This window comes from Dermacentor variabilis, chromosome 1 (genome assembly GCF_050947875.1).
Source record: "Dermacentor variabilis isolate Ectoservices chromosome 1, ASM5094787v1, whole genome shotgun sequence".
NCBI classification, from domain to species: Eukaryota; Metazoa; Arthropoda; class Arachnida; order Ixodida; family Ixodidae; genus Dermacentor; species Dermacentor variabilis.
Genome location: NC_134568.1, coordinates 209,271,946 through 209,294,055, shown reverse-complemented (window position 1 = coordinate 209,294,055; position 22,110 = coordinate 209,271,946). Strand labels below are relative to the sequence as shown.

The 22,110-nt window shown below is 42.0% G+C and overlaps 1 protein-coding gene across 2 annotated transcripts in view; it reads left to right on the top strand.

The window, feature by feature from the left end:
• The window catches only part of AlaRS (alanine--tRNA ligase, cytoplasmic), a 78,087-nt gene extending 56,261 nt beyond the window's left edge, over nt 1–21,826 (top strand). For both annotated transcript variants that reach the window (XM_075703959.1, XM_075703960.1), the window contains exons 18-23: nt 7,071–7,179; nt 8,042–8,161; nt 8,647–8,766; nt 11,882–11,968; nt 12,072–12,185; nt 20,972–21,826. In XM_075703959.1, the coding sequence (XP_075560074.1) occupies nt 7,071–7,179; nt 8,042–8,161; nt 8,647–8,766; nt 11,882–11,968; nt 12,072–12,185; nt 20,972–21,148 (727 nt within the window). In that variant the 3' untranslated portion in view covers nt 21,149–21,826. The remainder of the gene's footprint in view (nt 1–7,070; nt 7,180–8,041; nt 8,162–8,646; nt 8,767–11,881; nt 11,969–12,071; nt 12,186–20,971) is intronic.
• The last annotated feature ends 284 nt before the right edge of the window (nt 21,827–22,110 follow it).

The following is a 22,110-nucleotide window of genomic DNA, read 5'->3' as shown; positions in this document are numbered from 1 at the left end:
CATCTATCATCCGGCGCAGTGCCATGCTGGTATGTGGGATCTCGCTGAAGGGTGCACAGTGAATGTGCTGTTGACGACGAGTGGCATGTTTTCTCGTTCTACTTGAGGTCTCTACAAGTTTTTGCTATTCGGAAACTTGTTGGCGTGTCAACACTAAGCTTTGAGCTTCAATATAGCCTCGATATTAAATGGCAATGAGCCTAGAGGTGCTGGCACAGCTCTGGCCGCAATTGAAATAGGAGGCAAGTCCAGTCTGAACATTGTAAATACGTAACATACATACATGTTATTATTGTATGTCTATCCTTGAACATATTAGTATAGCCTTGAACTCTATTAAAGTATCACTGAGGTGACAACAATCAGAGGGGTCGTGTGCCATGCGGTGTGCCATGTGAGCGTACATCCCAATCGAGGTAGCTAGCGAAGCTCTGAAAAAAACATGTTTTACTAGCTTTCATGCTTCTAGCACCCGGGCATCAAGCTTTACAAAGTAAAGAACTGCAATATAACCTGACTGGAAGGGCCTTTAACATGTATAAAACGGCCTAATGACGGTGGCCGCGAATATGCCATGATCAACCAGACACATGCGACATGTTGAAACTACATGCGCACTCTTAGGTCTCGAGTAGTGCTTGTGCAAGGGCACCTCGCCGGCTTGAGAGAGCTGAAAAACAAACAGCTACTTTCTGCAAGAGCAACTTTATTTTCTGAACTAATAACAGTGTGCGATGTGCGGCATTGACCAGACAGCTAGTCGGTGAAATTCAGAAACTGCAGGTGGCCAGCACACGGCAGACATGGCTTTGATTACAACATGAAAAAGAACACACCTTCATTTTCTTTGATGGCACATACTGTTTTCATGATACGTCCCAGTCAACTTCCACCAGAACTTTGGTTGCCAAGCATGATAATGTTAGAACGCATTCGAACAGAATAACCTTAATATGCGTGCACGAAGAAATAGTTGACTTATCCATTGGCACTAGCTGACCGAATTGAATACGCAGCTTTTGTTCATATCCCAGTTTGATCACGGGGGCCATGTTTGTTGCCATGCACTCACTGGAAAGAAAATCTGCTGAATGTACACGCGACGAAGGTGATGGTGTCAAGTCCTTTCTGCTGATGTTGGTAATCCAAAGCTGACGCTTGTCTACAACCGTGCGGCTGAAGATGTACTTCACATTCACTTATGAAAGTTTTTTTTGCAGCCGAATGCAGCACAGTGGTTGCCCGTTGACATAGAGTCATCTGACATCACAGTAATCACAGACCGAACACGTTAAAATCACACTAATTCGCAATGAAACTGCTACCATTCCATGCTGCCGCTGGGAGAAATGGCGATCTGCACATACCAGTGCAAGGAGAAGAGTGGCGTTGCACACTAGTTCAAGGCTGTGTTCCTCCTCACCGATAAAACCCTCTATAAAGATTCCACAGCTACCTTAATTCTTCACAGGAAAAGTGGGAAAATATTGTAAAGACGGGTGTCAGGCGAAAAGACACAATCTCTGCATGCTTGTAAATATTGAAGCTGTTAGACTGGGTAGAATATCGAGGTTATGATCAATGGGTACACCTCAGCAACCTGAGGCTCGCAGATGACATATGTGCTGTTCACGAATACTGGAAATGACTTGCATAAAAAATGATTTAGGACCTTAGCCAACAAAGTGTAAGAGTAGGTCTGAAGATTATGTGCAGAGGACTAAGGTAATCTCCAATAGCCTAGCTAGAGAACAAGAATTCAAGATTAGCAGTCAGCCTCTTGAATCGTCGAAAGAGCACATGTGTATATCTGGGCCAATTAGCTACAGGTGACCCATATCATGTAAAGGAAATTTGCAGAAGAATGAAAATGGGTTGGAGTGCATATGGCAGGCATTAACAATTCATGTCTGGCAGCTTGCCACTATTGAAATGAATGTTGCCACTATTGATGGAATATCTGACCACAATGCTGTGTTAATTTCAGTTTCTGGCATCGTCCCTAAATCCTGCTATATCTACCACACATTTTCTGACTTTAACTGCACTGATGATTTTGCAATAACAGACACTCTATGCGATTCTTTTCATGAGTTTGAACTAATAAGTACCACTAGTGATACTAATACCTTAACAAGTTTATTCGAAAATCTTGTAAGTAAGTGTATCAACCTTTTTATTGCTTTAAAAACAAAGAAAACAAACCCTGAAATTCCATGGATGACTAGGGATCTTTTGCATTTATCATGTCGTGTGGCCAGATTACGTCGATCGAAACGCTCTGGTGACTCAACAAAACTCATGCAATTCCATAGCGCTAAAAAGGAACTGTGTTCTAAAATAGCTGCTGCAAAAGAATTGTATTACAGTCGAACCCACTTATAACAATATTCAAGTGCCACAAAAATTTCATTGTTATAACCGATAATTGTTATAACCGGGTTGCATGAACAAATCAAAATAGCAGGATGGCAGAGCTGATGTGAAAAAACTATAATGGCGGGGAGGCCAGTGCCGCTCCCCACCACCTTCCTCTGCCGAGCTGCTGATTGTGTTCACTCATTTAACTGCTTGTGTAACTGCTAATCATGTGTAACGAGCCGCGGCTGTTGGCGTTCAAGAATGGCACTGCTATAACAACTGCAAGGAGATGTCACTCGTGGCAAGCGATATGCGAGCACCGACGAGGCATCACTTTGTTGGCCCCAAAGGGGGCCTTTTAAAAATTGTGAGAAGGCTGTTGCGGCAGCCTGTCAGGTTGAGAAATCCAGAAGAAACGCTGAGAAGAGATCTCCACAAGAATCTTGCCACGTACTTCTCACTGGCTTGCATGAGAAAAGCCTATGTCCGTCAGTCTTGCATGCTTTACGCGAAGCTTGACGACATCCTCCTTCACGGCATCCAGGTGCTCCTCGTAGTGCAGCGGAAGGTTCCTCGTGAAAACGAAGCCCCAGAGGGGGACTGTATCATCTGCCGGGCCTCCTGTGAGGACAGCATTGAGGTAGCCTGCCCTACCGCGTCATCGTTGCCGTCATGTAAGAATGACTGCCGTCGTCGCCGTTGCTATCCGACGATCGTCTCATCAGTTAGAAGCACTTAGTTTCCAAATCTGTAGCCGTGCGCTTTTTTTTTTCACCGGCAATGTCGTGCATTGCCGATGAACAGCGGGCGGATCGGCCATCTTCTGTTTTGGCGGCGAGTCAAGCAAGGCTGAGAAACCGCATGGCCAGGAACGGCTTCGACGTAACCAACAAAGACGAATGCAAGTGATTAAGCTTTTTCGCAGAACTGCGCTGAATGAGGAGCCAGCGAGCAACATGCAAGCAATCTGCTTGCGGAGCAGTCGGTGCGGTCCGTTCGTGCTTCGGAGGGTGGGGCGCCGTAGAGCTATAGGTGCAACCCATTCGTATTCGGAGGGGTGGAAGGGTGATGGGAGAGAGCCGTGTGGAGATGGCTGGAAAATGAGCGTGCGGCAGCTGTTGGAGCAGCGGCCCAACCTGCAGCGACTTAAATTTCTTGTTTTCCTTTTTATTTTCAAGGATTTCGCATTTCACTACCTTTCGGCTCAGACACTTAGCAGCCAGACTTCATTGTTACAACCGATAATGCGGCATCAGGGCATTTCACCATGTCAGCAGGTTATTTCACCATGGAAAACATACAAAAGTCTACGGTGTAGCAGCTTCTCATTGTTATAACCAATATATTGTTAAAACCGGTATTGTTATGAGTGGGTTCGACTGTACAAGGTAACCTAGCCGAAATTAATGCTGGCTAATCCCCGAAAATTTTGGAAAGCTATCCCACAAACTGGGTCATCCTCGGACACATTAATAATAAGTTTCTGATTCGCAGACAATAGCTTCTTCTTTTAACACCTACTTCCTCTCTGTCTTTACGACTGATAACTCTGTAACCCCTGTTTTTTATTCTGAACCATACCCTCCAATCGACGATATATCACTGTCTACTGAGGGTGTACTTAATTTAATTCTAAACCTACACACCAAGAAGTCGTGTGGTCCTGACGGCATCCCGACTGTTTTTCTCGTTCGATACTCTTTTTGGTGCAGCAAATATTTAACAATCATCTTTAGAAAATCTCTCTCAACTACCACCCTTCCTTCCTCATGGAAACTCGCTTCGATTTTCCCCTTATTTAAGTCCGGTAACGTTCAATTGTTATCTAACTATAGGCCTATCTGCTTAACAGCACACTCATGTAAATTACTCGAACACATTATCTTTATACATATTATGGAATTTCTTGAAACTAACAAAATTTTATGCACTTTCCAGCATGGTTTTAGACGTGGCCTTAGCACTATAACACAACTGAAAGAATTCGTTCATGACATCAGCAGCTCTTTAGACATAGTTGACCGGATTAATGCTAATATTATGGACTTTGCAAAGGCCTTCGACGCTGTTTCACACCCTAAACTTATGCACAAGCTGTTCACTATACTAAAAAAATGCATCTTTGGTTGGCTGTATATCAGACTTTCTTTCCCAGAGTTTGCAATATGTATGTTTCAACTCTACTAACTCACCCTTGATGCCTGTTTATCAGGGGTTCCCCAAGGCTCAGTACTGGGTACTCTTTTATTCCTGCTTTATATTAATGATCTCCCCTACACACTTCAGTTAAAGTACGCCTTTTTGCAGATTATTGCATTTTATGTCATACAATTAAATATCCTACTGATCATGTTGTCCTTAACAATTAATTTGCTGACTTCTGTAACTGGTCCAAAGCATGGCAAATGAATATCAACTTTTCCAAAACTGTTTTCATGTCCTTTACATGACGCTCATCCCCTTCTTTCTTTGCGTAGGCCTTTAAGAATATTACTTTAAATAGGGTCTTTGAATTCAAATATTTAGGTATCCTACTAACACACGATTCGTCATGGTCGAAACGCATTGATGTCACCTGTAACAAGGCCCTCAAAAGACTAGGTTACTTACATCGTACGCTGCGTCTTGCTCCTCAAGAAACTAAACTACTTACATATAAAACCCTCATTCGCCCCATCCTTGAATATGGCTGTGTTGTATGGAATGCATACACACTGTGACGTCAAGACATTAGAATCAGTGCAAAAGAAAGGCAGTGCATTTTGTATGTAGGAGATATGAGAAGGAATTTTCGCTGTCTAACTCTCTTCCCCTAATTGGTCTCAACTCTTCTTGCAGAGTGTTGCAAACTTGAATGCCTAAAATTCCTTCACATGTTGATCAATTCTCCTAGCCTCTCCTCTCTAGATAACTATTTGACTTTTTCCAAACCCTCATGTACGAGGAGTCACCGTGCTCTAAATATCTCAACCTTTCTTCCTCCGCACTGATTCCTTTAAACACAGTTTTTTTCCATCAACAATTGAAGTCTGGAATTAATTACCGGGCAACATCTGTTCACTACCACTGAAACAATTCACGCAAGCTTGTTTATAAATGTTTGTGTGTTTGTTGTTCGTCCCACTCCTGCATACTGCAGCCTCATTGAGGCTGCAGTATGTATAAGTAAAATAATATAAATAAATAAAATAAATAAAAAGAGAAGTGTACAATCATTGCACTCTACTGGGGCTTCCATATGAGGCAGAAACTTGGGAGGTTGACAAAGAAAGCTTGAGAGGAAGCGAAGGACTGCACAAGGAGCAATGTGACGAAAAATTATAGATGCAACGTTAAGATTTAAAAAGACAGGGATTGGAATTAGAGAGCAAACAGCTGTAGCTGCTATTCTAGTTTCAGTTAAGAGCAAGAGATGGAGTTGGGAAGGCCATTTAATGCATAGCGCAGATAACCGATGGTCCATTAGAGTTAGAGTTGGGGCGCCAAGGAAAGGGAAGTGCAGTCAGAGAAGGCAGAGAACTAGGTGGTGTGATGAAATTAGGTAAAGTTTTATATAGGCAACGTGTGATAGAGCCTTGATTTGGTGTTTGTATACTGTTGCTCGACAAAATTAAGTGTTCATTTATATTTTCTCTCCTTTAATTATAGAAATGTGGGGCTTTAAGTTATCATACAGTTCTTGTTCATAAGTTGCATTCCTAAGATATGCATCCTAAACCTGGAAACTCCAATTTTAATATTGACTTATAAACCAGTCATTCATTTTATTGCATTAAATGCTCTTTTACCTGCTGTCATGGCTCTGCACTCTATTTAGGCAGGCATTGTATAATTCACTAGAAGCTCTAGGTAATGCTCATTATCGTAGTAGATCTTTGGTGCTGCTTCTTCTAAGCAGCTTAGCTACAAGCACTGTTTTGTAGGCGTATCCTACCTTGAGAACAAAATCAGGCTACATTTTTACAGGTTGTTGCATAGCTACTCTATAAAAAACAACTACATTGCTTATGGTTAGGGGTGTGTGCAAGTATTCGAAACTTTCGAATAACGAATCTAATAGTGTTTATCTGATTCGGTCTTTGAATCGAATAGCCACTATTCGTAAATACATACATTTTTCGAAGAGTTCTTGAATATTTTAAAATGTAAACTGTGGGCAATCAAACATAAAATTGTAGCATAAGTATAATAATTTTCATCCCTGTGGGCATACCATACGCATAAAACTTGAGAACTTGCGTAGTGCATCAGGTTACGTAGTGCAACAGGCTACACTACAAGGATCATTTGCACTCTATGAAAAGTGCCATATACGTAAACTGCTTAATTGTTCCTGATGCTCCTTTTGTACATTTTGATAAACAACACTTCATAATGCACTATGTAATGATAGAAAGTTGCTAAGCTTGTGAATATTAGGATGTGAATACCATTTTACATAAATTTTAAGATGGCTGCTTATTATTAGAAAATATTAGAAAAGTATCTGATTTGATTCGATTTGCTTCTGGCACTATTCATTTCATACTCAATTCAGTCAAAAATTGCTATTCACACACCTCTACTTATGGCAGAAGGCAGCTATGTGTGCACCCTGGGCTCAGTTCGTAATATGCAAAATTACAGCATCATATTGCTTTTCATTAGCACTTTTACCTTTAGAGACAGTGGCTCTAGTATGGGTTTTCATGAAATATTATTTCATGCAGTCACCTCAAACGTGCTGGCCATATTGGAGACTTTGTCATTTCTACAGAAGAAGCCATTGCCAAGGGCATTCGCAGAATTGTTGCTCTTACTGGTCCTGAAGCAACTAAGGTGGGTGAAGTGGTGGGCATGTTGCGTGTCTCACTTAGAGGAATCCCTTTTTTATATTGTATGTGCCTCTGTGGCCACAGAACATGATAATCTCGAGTTCTTGGTGCTTCTTGAGTTGAGCCATGGTTGAGCCATGAGCCACGGTTTAACTGTGTGCGGGGTCAACAAAGCTTTTCTTTGGTGCTCAGCAAGCAAATTCTTTTGCACTGTGCTCTGTATGTGCAGATTGAGCTGTATCAGCTACTCTCAGGTTATTTTGTTTCTCTTGTCTGTCATTGCCTGCTTACATGGTTATAAAAAAATTGACCACCTATGCCTTGCTTGGAAGTATATTTATGTAGTCTCATGGGAGGTGAGGCATTATGCTTAGAAGTGGCTCTGGCTGAGTGGTCGACTGAGTGCAACTGCTGAACAGTTGCTTTCTGAATGCAAAATTCTTCTGAATGCTGTCTGAATGTAAATTTAAAATTGGTAAGCATAGCTGTTGATGAGTAAATATGCACGCGCCTTATATCTAGTGCTTAAAAATTTATACCATAGTAAATAATGCCTGCAGGTTGTTGTAGAAATCTCAGTGAAGGTTATCTGAATTCAGGGCAGACTTAATCTTTTGAGTTATGTGAGTTAATTGGCTTCATTATAGTATAACCGATGCTCACTGCTTTTAGTGCCTGGAAAAGAGAGTGCATGAAAATAAATCATTGTATTAGGTAAACAAAAGAAAGCAAATACAAATTTTTTTTCTTGAACACATGCCAGAAAGTCTGAGGCCAAAGAGCAAGTGCCAAAGCCGAAATATGTGCTTTTTGCTTTTCCAACACTGTCGCCTGTCTGTAATTACCTGGTCCCTCCATGTCTGCAGGCAGTGAAGAAAGCTGAGCACTACGAGAATGAAGTTAATAGACTTAGAACGGAGGTGGAGAAGGTGACTCAGGCTGCTCAAGGAAAAGAGCTTGTCAAGCAAATTGTTGAGCTCACAGAGGTCAGTAAATTGCTTCATTTGGCCACCTTTTGCTTGGGATAAGTAGCATGTTTCATTTGAGGTACAACAGTTTGTAGGCGATGAGCAAAACGTGAACAAGGTGAATGTTGGTCCAGCATTCTCCTTGTTCTAGCATTCCAGCATTCACCTTGATGCTCCAGCATTCACCTTGTTCACGTTTTGCTCATTGTCTTGAATTTCCATCTCCCGCATTCCCCGTCTTTTCTCTGGATTTCAACAGTTTGTAGGCAAATTTAGATACATTACTGGAAAAGGTGTTCTCGGGTATAGTAGTACGAAAACTGATAAAGTTGTGTCACTCTTGCTTGACATAGAAGAAATACCATGTAGTCTTCTGATGCAGTTTTGTTGAAAAATTGTGAGCTGCGGAGATGAAGAGAAAGATGGCACTTGTTGCCTTTCTTTGTCATTTTCACTACTAGGCATTATTTGTGGCAGTTTCAACCCTTATTTATTTTATACAGGAGATCTCTCAGTCAAGTATTTCCTACTGGAAGAAGGATGAGCTAAGAACAGAATTGAAGAACCTCAAGAAGAAGCTTGATGACCTTGACCGGAGCAACAAAGCTCAGGCACAGCAATTGGTAGGCAGCACATTTTGATTTTGTTTCTTTAAAGGGGTCCTGTACATTCTGGGTTTCTTCCCTGCTCTTTCTGACTACTACTAATGCCAAACACTTGGCTCATCTCTCGTTGATTTCACTACTATATGGCCATAACACCAATGGTGTAAAAGGCCATGATAGAACATGCATGCTTTGCTTGTACTAGAGCGTACGTACAAGGAAAGCTCATCTGAATGCATACAGTTAAACTTTAATAATGAAGTAATAACCGTTGCCACTTTACTTCAATACATCGAAATTTTTTTTTTACATTGAAATATTGTGTGTTCTCGTGAAAGGGCCACACCATTTCACCAATATATGTTTTAAATTATACGTGCATAGTCTGCACTCCCCTATAGACCAGAATTAGCAGTGCTTATAGGGAACCGTCATCTTCTGCCTGGGACTGTGGGAATTGGCAGAAGCAACAAAAGAACAATCACGATAACACTCTGCCTGCTCTTACCGCATGCTTGCCTCCAGTGTTCGCTTACCTTGGCTTTGTTGTCAGCTGCCCCTTGATGAAATTGGCAGCCCAGCATGGGGGGGCTGCACAGGCTGCTACGGTAAAAATTAAGTGAGCTTTCTTTAAACAATTGTGCAAGAATAACAGATGCTACTCTATATCATGCACGTATCTTGTCAGTCGCAGCCACACGGCACGTGCTGCACTATCCTTGTGTGGTGTCAACACAATGTATATAGACATATCAATCTCCTTTTCGGTTAAATATGCATCTGAAAATATGTTGGAGGGGGGGGGGGGGAAGGAGCTCACTGACTTGAGCACTGGTGCCGTCACAAAATTTGTTTCCCAGCTCCTTGCGGCTTGTCCTTTCACGTTTTCCGCCCAGGCCGCATTTTATAGACTGCACATGCTGCAGCACTTCATCCTGAGCATGCTCTGTATACCACAGACACACCAAGGCTTTTCGTTCTTTGTGTATACATTTGTGCCTTGTGCTTCTCTTCCCTCCCCACCTAAAAAGTATGCAGGGTTTATCATTTGCAAAATTCTCTTTACATTTTGTAATAAAACGTTAATGTGTGTGATTTTTTCCTATCACAAATATGCACGAGGCCACATCCAAGCCGTTATCCAAGGACAGTTTCCCCTTTGAACTACGCAATATCAGTGAGGTGCATAGATGTGTATTACGCAGCATATTGATCTCTTCTTTGGTTGTTTCTGAAGGCAATATTTAGAGGAAAGCTCATTGACTAAGCACTTGCATCTTCATGTGATTCATATCTGGGCACCCTGCAACTTGTCATGTCATGCTTTCCCTCTGTGCATATGCATTTAGTGCAATGTATGTATGCCCCTCTTTGTATGCATTGCCTGTCACTGTGCCCTGCCCTGAACGCATGCTCAGCGTACATGGAATCTGTGCTTTGTGCTTGACAGGCATGCGCATCTGTAGAGGGGAAGCATCATCACACAGTGCAGTCAAATCGGATGTGTGTACCTGTTAACGGTGACAGACAACATGCACTATACCTTCAGTTATGCTTCAGCCATGCACTCCGCTGTTCACAATTAATTCGACGCTGATAGTACACATGTAATTTGTAATACCACAACAGGGACCTTTAAAGGTTAATGTTGATGATGATACCCTCTTGTGCAGTAAACTTTCTTTGCTCCCATATTGCAACGTGAACAACAGCAATAGTTTAACTGATTGACCAATGCCACCCTTGGTACAGTTTCCATTTATTGCCTCGCCTGCCTTTATGGCTGTGGCTAAGTTTCCTTATATTGTGGCCGTGGTGGCTGCAATTCGATGGGGGCGAAATTCAAAAACACCCGTGTCCTGCGGATTGGGGGCATGTTAAAGATCCTCACCCCTGGTGGTCAGAATTAATCTGGAGTACCCCACTATGGCGTGCCTCATAATCAAATTGTGGTTTTGGCACGTAAACCCCAGAATTCACTTAAATCTTTATATTGAAAGCACTTCATTATTTTGAGGCTAAAAATACACGGTGTTCTATGGACATGAAGTTATGAAAATAAAATGATTATTTACATCTAGGATTTCTTATGGTGAAGTTTGTTAAATGTAAGTTTAACTGTGCCTTTCAACTTTGATAGTGCAAGCTTGTGGGCTGTCTTCAGTTAAAGGGGCCCTGAAACACTCTTTGAACTTAGTGAGAAAACGATGCCGATTGTTGACAAGGCCCCTGTGAATATGTGAGCTAAATATTATTGCACTGTATGCAGCAGGGAATCACAAACTTGTGTCAAAAGCAGTGAAAAATAGCTTGCTTTCGCTGCCGCAGTGTCATCATGCAGGATCACCACAGTCAGCTGGACCCACGACAGCTATTGGCTCATTTTGTGATCACGAGAACATTCTCAGTAATACAATTACTGCTCATTTGAGTTAAATAAATGAAAAATATATCTGTCTGGATCTCAAAACAACACAAAAACCATTTCATCTTTTGCGCTCTAGGTCTAAACATGACAATTGTGTGTTGCTGCATCTGCTGTGCATGACCTTTTAGATGCTAAGCATAGTGTAGATACTACAGCCACCACAGGATGCCACCACGAGCCATCTCGCTTTCAACCTTTGGGTGCGGCCAGTAAGTCGGTGCTCTTTTGCGCCTCCTTGCTGTCTCCCCTGTGTAGCTTCCAGTGCGCTAGTGAAAATTAAAAGAGAGAAAAAGGTGCTGATCGGTCCGGTAACTAAGTACGTCTACCTTTGCTTGTGCTTGAAGGATTCGAAAAATTTTTGCAGCAGGAGATTCGTGAGCAGACGTAATTTAATAGTGATGCCATTATATGATTAGTTAGAAAAGTGTTACAGGGCCCCTAGGCATGTTCTCTGGGTGTACTTGTACTGTGTGTACTGTGTTCAGGTTTAGTTTGGTTCAACACACTGATTAAAAGTCTGTTCACTGTGTTTTGTGTCCACACATCACATTTTACTGCCTCCAGCTGGTGCCTGTGAATTACGGTCAAATATTTCTCTTATGTTGTTATTGGGGTGAGAGTATAGCTTCATTTTGTGTGAAGTGCTTTTCTTGCTACTTTTGTCTGCATTGAGAAATAAAATCACTCTATATTTGCAATGTACAGGCGATTGAGACTGTCAAGAAGCTTCTAGAGGATAAGAAAGATTGTGACTACATTGTCCACACGCTTGATGTTGGAGACAACGCAAAGGTGAGTGAATGGTTATGGTAGCAGTACAGTGCTCGCCGTTGTTGTGTATATTGCTTTTGTGCAGGGGCATAAGGCACTGCTCTCTTTGTCCAACTTACTGCAGGCACTTGATGCTGCATTGAAGCAAGTGAGAACGCTGACACCCAATGCAGCTGCTATGTTCTTCAGCCAGGACAGTGAGAAGGGAAAGGTCATCTGCCTGAGCACAGTGCCCAAGGTAAGCTGTCATTTTGAGCTTTCAGCTAAGCAATGTGTACTTACATATGAATGTGTATGTAGTTAATTCAAAAAGGTTGTCTATGTAACACTCCTGTCTATGAAAGTAATAAGGCAGTTGCTAATCTACATGTTTGTGAATACATGTGCTTGTGCGATTGCATGTGCATTTAGGGTCTCTTTACATGATACAGTTGTTTATGGCAAATGGGTCCCACGGAAATCTGTAAGGTGGAGGAAATTTCTTGAAAGCGAAAATTGCCATCCAACTGAGAGCAGCACAAAGTCGTTCTTGGATGAATCACAACTTTATTTTTCATAGTACAGCTGTATAAATTCTATTTTCACTATTTGTAAAGCCACTGAAGGTCAGCATATATGCTGACATATATGCTGGCTAAAATTAATTCACATTCATTTATGACAGTTAGGACATTTGAAGCCATGTTCCTAGTCTCGGAAGAATGCTCCTTGCCTCAACTTTTGAGAAAGGTCAGAACTGTTGTGCCATTTGTGGCATTCTGTTCAGCCTGGTATTCTATTTGCCATCTTGCTCCACTGCATGTGAACTAAGCCATAAGTAATTGGGTGCATTGTGGTGGTGCACTACTGTTTAAATCTTGGGCCATTAATATCCTGCAATGATTCTGTACCATTGGTAGCTTTTTGTTCTTATCTCTCACATTGTGAAATTGATCCTCACGATGACTGTGGCACAGTGGACAAATATGGAAAAGCCATATTTTTTTAGGAAAACATTTTTGACAGGGTGAAATGGCTCTTTCCCAAGTCCCACTATTGTCACTGCACAGGGTATGGTGCTAAGGCACCATCTGTCACCATATTTCTTTAGGAAAACATTTTTGACAGGGTGAAATGGCTCTTTACCAAGTCTCACTATTTTCACTGCACAGGGTATGGGGCTAAGGCACCATCTGTCACACGAAGTTTGCTTTCCATAAAAGGCCATCTGCCACTCGCCATTCCTTTGGGTCAAGGGAGGCACTCTTTTTCTTGTGCCTGTTTGCTGATTCCAGATGCCATCAAGTACTTATGAAATACAGTAGAACCCGGCTATATCAAACTTGCAAAAAAAAAATGCCTATCAGTTTGATATAGGGCATAATTCGATATAAGCCTGCTAAAGAATTGCACATCATAAAAGCAAATACCATTTATAAAATCTTTTTATTGATGAAACTAGCTTAGTTTCACATGAAATTGTCCTGTATTTTCTTCTGCTTGGGCAATTTCGCTGCCTGCGATGCACGCACTTCTCCACATTGTCTAAAGAGTCAGAGCAGCTGAGGCCACAGTCTTCCAGTTTGCACAGAAGCACTGGACTAGTGCGAGTGCGCCAATCACCTCGGAGGATGCGGGTGAAGGATTGTTGTTACTTTCCTCATTGTGCACACTTTCACTTGTGCTCGGTGCGATGTCAGCAATGTAGTCTTTGTTTTCGGGCTCTCCTGTGGTTGCGACACCATCGTTTGCACTCATACACTCGTTGACTATTGACTCGTCAACGGCTTCCCGAAATTCTGACAGCTCACTCCAAACTTCGGCAACACTAGCAACGGCTTTGTCGCACTCATCAGAATTTACAGTCATCAGCGGGCACATTGAAGCGGGCACATCTGAAGCAATTTCAGATGAACCAATTGTACACGGCCATGCCTACACGTTGGGCGCCATCGGGCACCTGGTTGCAAGTTTGTCTGCTTGAGCCCTAATCGCCCCTTTATTCTTCAAGATTGTGCTGAGAGTGCTCCTCGGAATCTTGCACGCTGCAGGGTCATCCGACTTCTCACCGCGCTCAACTCTATTTATGATTTCAAGCTTCACGGTGTAAAGAAAATTCTGCTACTTCACCATGGCAACACTGTGGGAGAAGGCCCGCAAGGCGCAAACACAATGAACCAGAAAAGCAGCAGGACAACTCGCACTTGCGCCATCTTGCACGACGAGGGCACAAGAGCCTCTGATTGGCTGTCTGAGCAAGCGCTGCGGGCGGGCGAGGATCATTTTTTTTGCAGGGGGGTGTCGACGACTTGCCCCACGCAGCACGGTCACGGTAGGGAGAGCAGTTGGATGGAGCCACGGTGGCGGGGAAACCTGCCGCAGGAGGGAGAGCCAACTTCTGGGGGCACTTTTGCGCTGCTTGTCGTTCGATATATCAGGAGTCGCTGCGATTTTTGTTCGATGTAAGCATAATTTTTGCTATATATACTCATTGTAACTATACCGTGTTCAGAAATTGTTCGATATACAGAATAATTTGATGTAAATGGGTTCGATATAGTCGAGTTCGGCTGTATAATTGCTTCCATTACAAATCAACTAAACGCATGTTTTTCTTTTGTCTTGCTTTATCTTTAGTTTTTTTCCTGTTTACTTAAAACACGAATTACAGTATTTGTTTGAGCACACATCACTTTCTTCTCTCTTTCTTTGCAGTATTAGATACAATAGACTCCCATTAAGAGGAAGCCTTAACTTGGGCCCAACTCCAATGCCGCTTATTCAGAGAAATGTAAAATGCAGAAATGCTTTTCTGAGATAACCACTGGGCCGATTTTAATTAAATTTGTTGCATTTGAGAGAGAAAGATAAATTCTAGTGGCTGTTAGAAGCGGAGTTTCAATTTAGGGTCTGGATGTCTCAAATGGAATTTTCAAAAATTCGTAAGTTTGAAAGAACAAAGTTTACAAATTGGTAGCTTTGCACCTAGAACAGATATCACAGTTCTGTAAACTGGATCCATTAAAGCATCTGAAGCAGTCAAATTTGATATGTCAATTTATATATTAGGTGAATTTGTTAGATTGTTTAGAAGGGTTTTGCTAAAGTTCTATTCACAAGTTAGGGGTCTAGTTGAGAGCCATGTATATCAATTTTGTCCACTTTAGATGTACTATTAGGTGCAATTTACAGAATTGTGATATAATTTTTCATTTATAAGTTAGAGTTGTAAACATGATAGTTTCATTTTCTGAAAATTTGTGATCTTTGTCAATCTTTATTAAAAAAAACGACCTAAACCGAAAATTTGCAGCTAACAGTCACTAGATTTTAACTTTTTCTTCTAAATGCAACAAACCTAATACATTTGGTGCAGTGGTTGCCGAGAAAAGCGATTTATCCTCTCCCATATATTTACATAGGAGGTTCTGAGGTGAAGCTTGCTTTTAAGATTGATTTGAGGGGACTGTGAAAATTTGTTTGTCTCAGAAGTCTTCTGAACCACTATGAGCTTGAAAGAGAGTGCATGGTTTCTGGCTCCTCTTCACTACCCTCCCCATGGGTGCTCTCTCCTCACCGCGTGCTTCTCTAGAAGACACGTGAATGCTATGCCAGTATGAGAAGTCACATTCGACTCATTTTCTTGATTGAAAACACTAAGTTCTGCTTATCAGAACTCCGCACTTTTTGGCTACACACTGTTGCTGCCGCAGCGCAGTGCAAAGCACATTATAAGAAGTGAAATTAGTTCATTACATACAACAGGCAAATGAGATGGATTAGAAAGAGCAAGCATGCAACTGCATGGCACAGGCACGGCTAGCAGACAGATCAGAACTATATCCCTTGTATGTGGACCAGTCGGCAGCATTTCTCCGGGTAACGTCCCGTGCAATACCTCGGCAAACACCCGTGTGAGGCTGACGTAACGTGCAGCATTTACCACTGTCGGGCCTGAATCGCCTGTGCTGTCGCTTTCACTGTCTTTCTCATCACTGTCGTTAGGCGACAGTTCAGCAATAACAGAGGCAACGATGACGAAAAGTCGAACCTTGTAGCCGATGTATTTTCAAGGTCACAGCAGCATTGCCTTCGCAACAGCATTTTCACCTTCGCATTCCTAATGCCACACACTGTAGTCAACAGTATATCCCTTTCGCGTGCCAGATGGCCTGGCGGTCATCTGGCCCATGAATTAGCGCCCCACTCTGATGAATAATGTTTCTCCCCCCCCCCCCCCCCATGCCAAATTCAACAGCACAAAGGATGTCCAATTTTTCTTCTATTCTGAGCACCTACTTTTCGTCCTAGCTTGCACGACGCCACAACGCTCCAACTCTGGCACAGTGCCGAAATGATGCTGATGTTGATGTGGCTTCACCCTTCCAAGTGCTGTCTGCGTTTGCGCTTGGTGTCTGTTCCGAACTCCGAGGCTCGTTGTTCTGCCGGGCCGACATACCACCATGATTTCACGACGAATAGTTGAAACACTATGTGTTAACTGATACGTGCGCAATTTGCTGGTACGGTTTATGCGGATGCAAAATACATTAGGTTCTATGGCCGTTGAGGCAGGGATGTGACTACTACTTTTAAAACAAAACTACTGTTCAAGCGGGTACGGTTTAACAAGGTTTTACTTTACTAACTATCATTCCCATAGTACTAGCTGAACCATTGCAGTGCCAAAGTTTCCTCTAGTAATTTTTGTAGGAAACTCTATGCAAGGGTGAACCTGAATGGTGCCAACCTTTCTCATGGTCATTTTTTGACATTTAGCATGTCAGTCATGCCTGAAAAATTGCACGACATTCTGTGCAGCATTGAAATCTTTGGTTGCTGTTATACATCAGTACTTCAGTAGAGAAGGTGGCGGTGCCGCAGGGATGTTTGAATAATTGAGCAGCTAATAATTTCTAGACGGGATCCACCCACAATCACACAGCATGTGAGCGAATAACTTCATAGCATCAGCAATCACATTCTCACAGATTGCTGCTGGTAGTTTGTTTCAGAGGTACTGTGGCATGTAATTGGGGCATCAGCTTGTAATAACTGTATCTGGAGAATCTGCCAGTCATGCTTTTTGACATGTGGCATGTCTCAGATTTTCAGAAATTTACGAAATATGGAGTACTAGCATAATTCTTTTGTGCTACTTCCATAGAAGGGCATGTAATTCATGGTAATATGCCTTAAGCACCATCTCTCCTGCTGGAGTGGATACCATATGCATTCTCCTCACTTTTGGAGATCTTTATACTGCCTGAGACAAATTCAGACCAGGGGATGACAAATTACTCTTCTGAATAGCTTCTTCTCTTTGGAGCAAACAGTGGCAGCCTGCCACAAAGATATTGCCTAGCATTGCGCAGTTGCTATTGCCATGATTACTCCCACAGGCAGGACTTCCACCATTCTTTGAGTGCATATGTACGACTCTTTTGTTATTTCCATTTTCTCCACCTTCATTTGAACCTACAAATATTGGGAACAGGAGATAGATCGCAAAAGAATCTGACATATCACGAATTTGATAAAAGTATAAAAAATTAGTATGCACATTAAACCTCGATATAATGAAATTCTCGGTATAACGGAAGTATTTGACTTTTCATAACCTCTTGTTCATAGAACACCGTGTAATTAGAACCTCAATGTAGTGAAGTGTGTATGCGATTTCAATATAACGAAATTTTGCTTCCACAGCAAAGGAATGCCGAGACAGTAAATGGAAACTTCCGGGGCACAGATGGTCAAATGATTGAATTACAAGCGGCTACTTGCAAACGCACCTCTCAAATCCCCTGCGGTGCGACAAGAGCAACCGCCAAAGTTTCATGTTTCAGCATCATGTTCCGTATAAAGTCCAAGTACGATAAGATCCTATCGCGCCCCATGCACTTTGTGCTTTAGGTGCGAGTGAAAGTGTGCGAGGGTGATAACGGGGTGGGGAGTAAGTTGGCGCGCGTCGCGATTCCTGGTGCGCGACTCTGTCGTTGCTGCGCATGACTGTAAGTGCGGCTTAGCGCATACACAGCTGCGCGCTTTGCTTTAGAGGTAATCAGCCGCGTGTGCAGAGAGTGGGTGTGCCGAGACAGTGTGGCATTATATAAGCTGTCTTACCGCGCATTTAGTATTGAAGGTTGTGTAATCTTGATTTTTGGTGACTCGTTGGAGCGAGAGGCAGACGAAGCATTGGCTACCAACTGTGGGCGCTTTCCAGGATAGCGTCGTCCCAGTGTGGGTGACGCTATCAGCCACGATGGCGGAGAGCACGCGAAAGTGTGGCTGGATTCTCTTAATTCGTATTGCCAATGTGAAGATATCGTCAACATGACATGAAACCGTGTCATTCGCTGCCGACTCCCAAATTCATCAGAATGAATTGCTTTCTCGTTGAAATTTGCTTTTTTTCGATTGCCTGATAATTCGCAAAATTCTGCTGCCCCTTCCCATCTAAGAAAAATCGCTTGGACTGTACTTATTTGCATAGAAGGTTGAAATTTAATACAGTGAAATTTCAGTATAACAAAGCAAATTGCTGATTTTACCTGCTTCATTATATCAAGGTTTAACTGTATATATTCTTTTGTCCACAATAACTTTTAATGATCATTATTGACTGGAAGTTGACACAATCAAAACACGTAAAGTGTGAAATAAAATTGAGATGCGTAGCTAAGGTTGTGTGCATGCCGGTATTCGCTGCTACAATCTGAAGCGAGATAAAGGCACTTATCACTGTGATAGATGAATGTCTGAATTTGGATGCTTTCTGCCCTCACTAACACCATAATGTGACAGGCATGCTGTATAGACTGGCATGCAATGCACTGGTAATGAAAGGCCCTGATGTATACCAGTGACAAAGCAAAGACTTACCTTGAGATAGGCTTTCAACTTGCCCCAAGGTTGGTTTCTGCTTTACTTATTTGTAACCAGTTTTTCGTTACATGCAAGAATTAGTAAAATTTCAGGGCTGTTATGATGTGCGATGTGGTTTGTCTGCAATATTGCAATATTATGCATGATGATTCAGTGCTTTTCTGGGTTGCGGCAGCTGCATTTCGATGGGGGCAAAATGCCCAAACGCCTGCGTACCATGCATGTTAAAGAACCCCTGGTGGTCAAAATTAATACGTAGTCCCTCACTACTGCATGCCTCATAATGATATTGTGGTTTTGGCACGTAAAACCTGAGAATTTAATTTTTAATTTGATGCTTTTCTGTCCAGAGGACCCATGGTTTTGCAGCAGGAGCTCTTGTATCTACTGATCACCTTATAAGATACTTCTTTAGCTTATAGCCTATTTCACATGGAGTGGTATTGCACTGTATTTTTTGCAGCTGTGATTTTCACACATGCATATTTCGCATTGCCGTTTCACATGCACCGGTTACGGTGACTTTTTTGAGTTTGTGAAACACTTAGTGGAACAATGAATTATTCTTGGTACAGGATTATCTAGTTTGCTTCTGTGCAAGCAGAGTAAGACTAACTAGAAACAATTTTTGTGATACCTTTATGCTCGAACTCTCTAGTCTGTCAAAACAAAAAATAACAGGCAGGTCAGAGTGACGATTTGTGTTATTGGTTGCCTATCCATGTTACATATGAAATTTCATAGGGCAGTACAGCACCTCAAACAGTAAAAAATGCACCCTTGAAGCACCTGATGCCCCATTTGCCGTACTTACGATGTAGCAAGGAAAATCGCACCATGTGAAAAAGGCTAAGTGACAATTGAGCCTATATGTATGTATGCAGCACTCAGGCCAGGCAGACAAACAGGCCAGGCCAGTAGTTTTGCAAATAGACAGGCCAGTAGTTTTGCAGACCTAGATCTACCTGTAGCAGTCACAATACTTTTTCACTCGCTCGCACTCTAGAGTGAATGAGCAACAACCCTAAGAATACTGCTGGAGCAACAAACACACATGGCATCTTGTTACAAATAAAGCACTGCAGGCATGAAATAACTTACTTTGTATGTAACAGCCATGGTCACTGCATGTAGGTTCACAAAGCATATACACTCTGATTACTCATTGTTGCACATGGTTGAAGTTGGCAGGGGAGAAGTTTGATGCAAGACTTCAGATGCTCTGCAAATTTTCATGTAGGAGTTTCATGGAGCTATTCTCAATTCACAATGTAGGGAACCATGTGGTTATAAGCGAGTTTGACTCTATGATGGCAGCATAGGGGCTTTCTACTCGCTCTTGGTATATTTGTATTACCAAATGTTTATCATTGTCATTTAAGTTTCTTTTTAAAACAAAATTCATCCAAAGAAAGTTAGAAATGGCGATGTGCATCTTGAATAGACAAGCACTTGCTTGTTAGAGTTGCTTCAGTCTTAAACTGGCCTTTGTGGGAAAATAAATAAATGAAGAAAGGCCTTAGGGGGTTGAAGCATCCGAAGAAAGTGGGATTTATGCAAATATATTTTGCATCTAATTTCACTCTGCAGGATGTTTTGTTGTTACTGTAGCTTTTCGTGTATTGAGAAAAGGATTACTTTGTGGCTGGGTTTCTGTCCCCATACCTTAGCACAGCTGCTTGGTGAGATTGTAGGTGCTTGGTATCGGCTTCAAGATGTTTAGGTGGGCGGTTTCCTACATTCTCTAATATGATGCTTGTGCTGCTCCAAACTTGCTCCATAAAGCAGCTCTTCCTCCTAAGTTCTAAACCTACGTTCCCAGTTCCACCCCTGAAGCTGGATGCAGTATTTAGTGGAGAGCTAGGCACTCGATGTGATGCATATCTAGTCATCATCAGTGGATATTCTCACTCGCTGTAGATGTGCACAACCAGAAAGAGCGTAAATAATTTTGTGCCTCTCATTGGGCTGCAGGGTGGTGCACTTGCAACCTGAAATGTGCCACTGGCACATCACTTTAGCTTTACAGTAATGTCCTTGCTCTTAGGCACTTACAGCACAAAAAAAAAACATTTTGTTGTTGTTTGGCTTGTCTGTTACTATCTTGAATACATATTGTGAACCTGCAAGAATGTTTCTGTGTGATATGTCATGCAGGGCATTGTTGCAAGGGGTCTTACTGCCAACGCCTGGGTTAAGGAGGTGTCCGAAGTGATTGGTGGCAAAGGTGGCGGCCGAGAGGAGTCTGCCCAAGCCATTGGAAACAATGTAGGCTCACTTGAGAAAGCACTTCAGGTGGCCAATGAATTTGCCAAGCTCAAGCTGGCCTGCTGATGTGTGCCACACAGGACGCTGCTGACAGAAGCTGGGGGATATCATCTTTTTTTTTACTGGATTGTGTTTCTAGTATTTAAAGTAAGGAAAGTTCTGCTCTGTAATAAATAGAATTGTCTTTTTTATAGCCAGAGTTATTAACGGCATAAAAACACACACGATATTTTTCGCAGCTTACACAGTACTCTTTTTCCCTGGCAAATATTATTTTGGTACAGAGCTATTTTGCATTCTTAGCAAAATGGTTTAAAATATTTCGCATCCTTTGTGAGCATTTGCTGACTACGTGCTCATTTTCTGAGCCTGATTGAAGTGATCTGCTGTCAGTCTTTCCTTTCTTTTTCCATAGCATTGCTTTAGTGTGTTTGTGTCTGTCTGTTCAGCATGTTTGTGAGAAATAGAATGTCATGCTTTATGTTTTAGTCCTAGGTGTCTGCACACCCTTCGCCATTTTTACTTCAATCACTTTTGTATGGTTCAGGAATTTGTTCAGTTTTGGGAGCATGTCTTGTTATGTCAAGAAAGTGATTAATTATAAGTTGTTTCACTATTCCAGAGGGTCTGAATAGTCCCTAATAAATGCTTGGTTACAATAACATGCATGTTAACAATACTATGCCTTGTATATTGTGAGGTTCAAGGTCTGGCATAAACATTTAATTAAAAAAACTGTTTGAAGTTGTGGCTTTGTGCATCTTCATGACATTGCTTTATACTTCCTGGCATGCATCAGCAAGTGCACAATAAGGCTATTACAATAATTAGCTGATTGTGAAAGCTTTGAAAAGAATTTCACAGCTGATGTTTGTGGGATTGTATTTTTGCATGAGAAATCCTTGTTGCATGTGTGGATTTACACTTGATGTGCTCTCATCAGTGGCTTTATGTAAGTTGTTTTATAAATATTATGGGCCACACTATATTGGTGATGGGCAACCCATCACCGTGGCCTGGTGGCAATG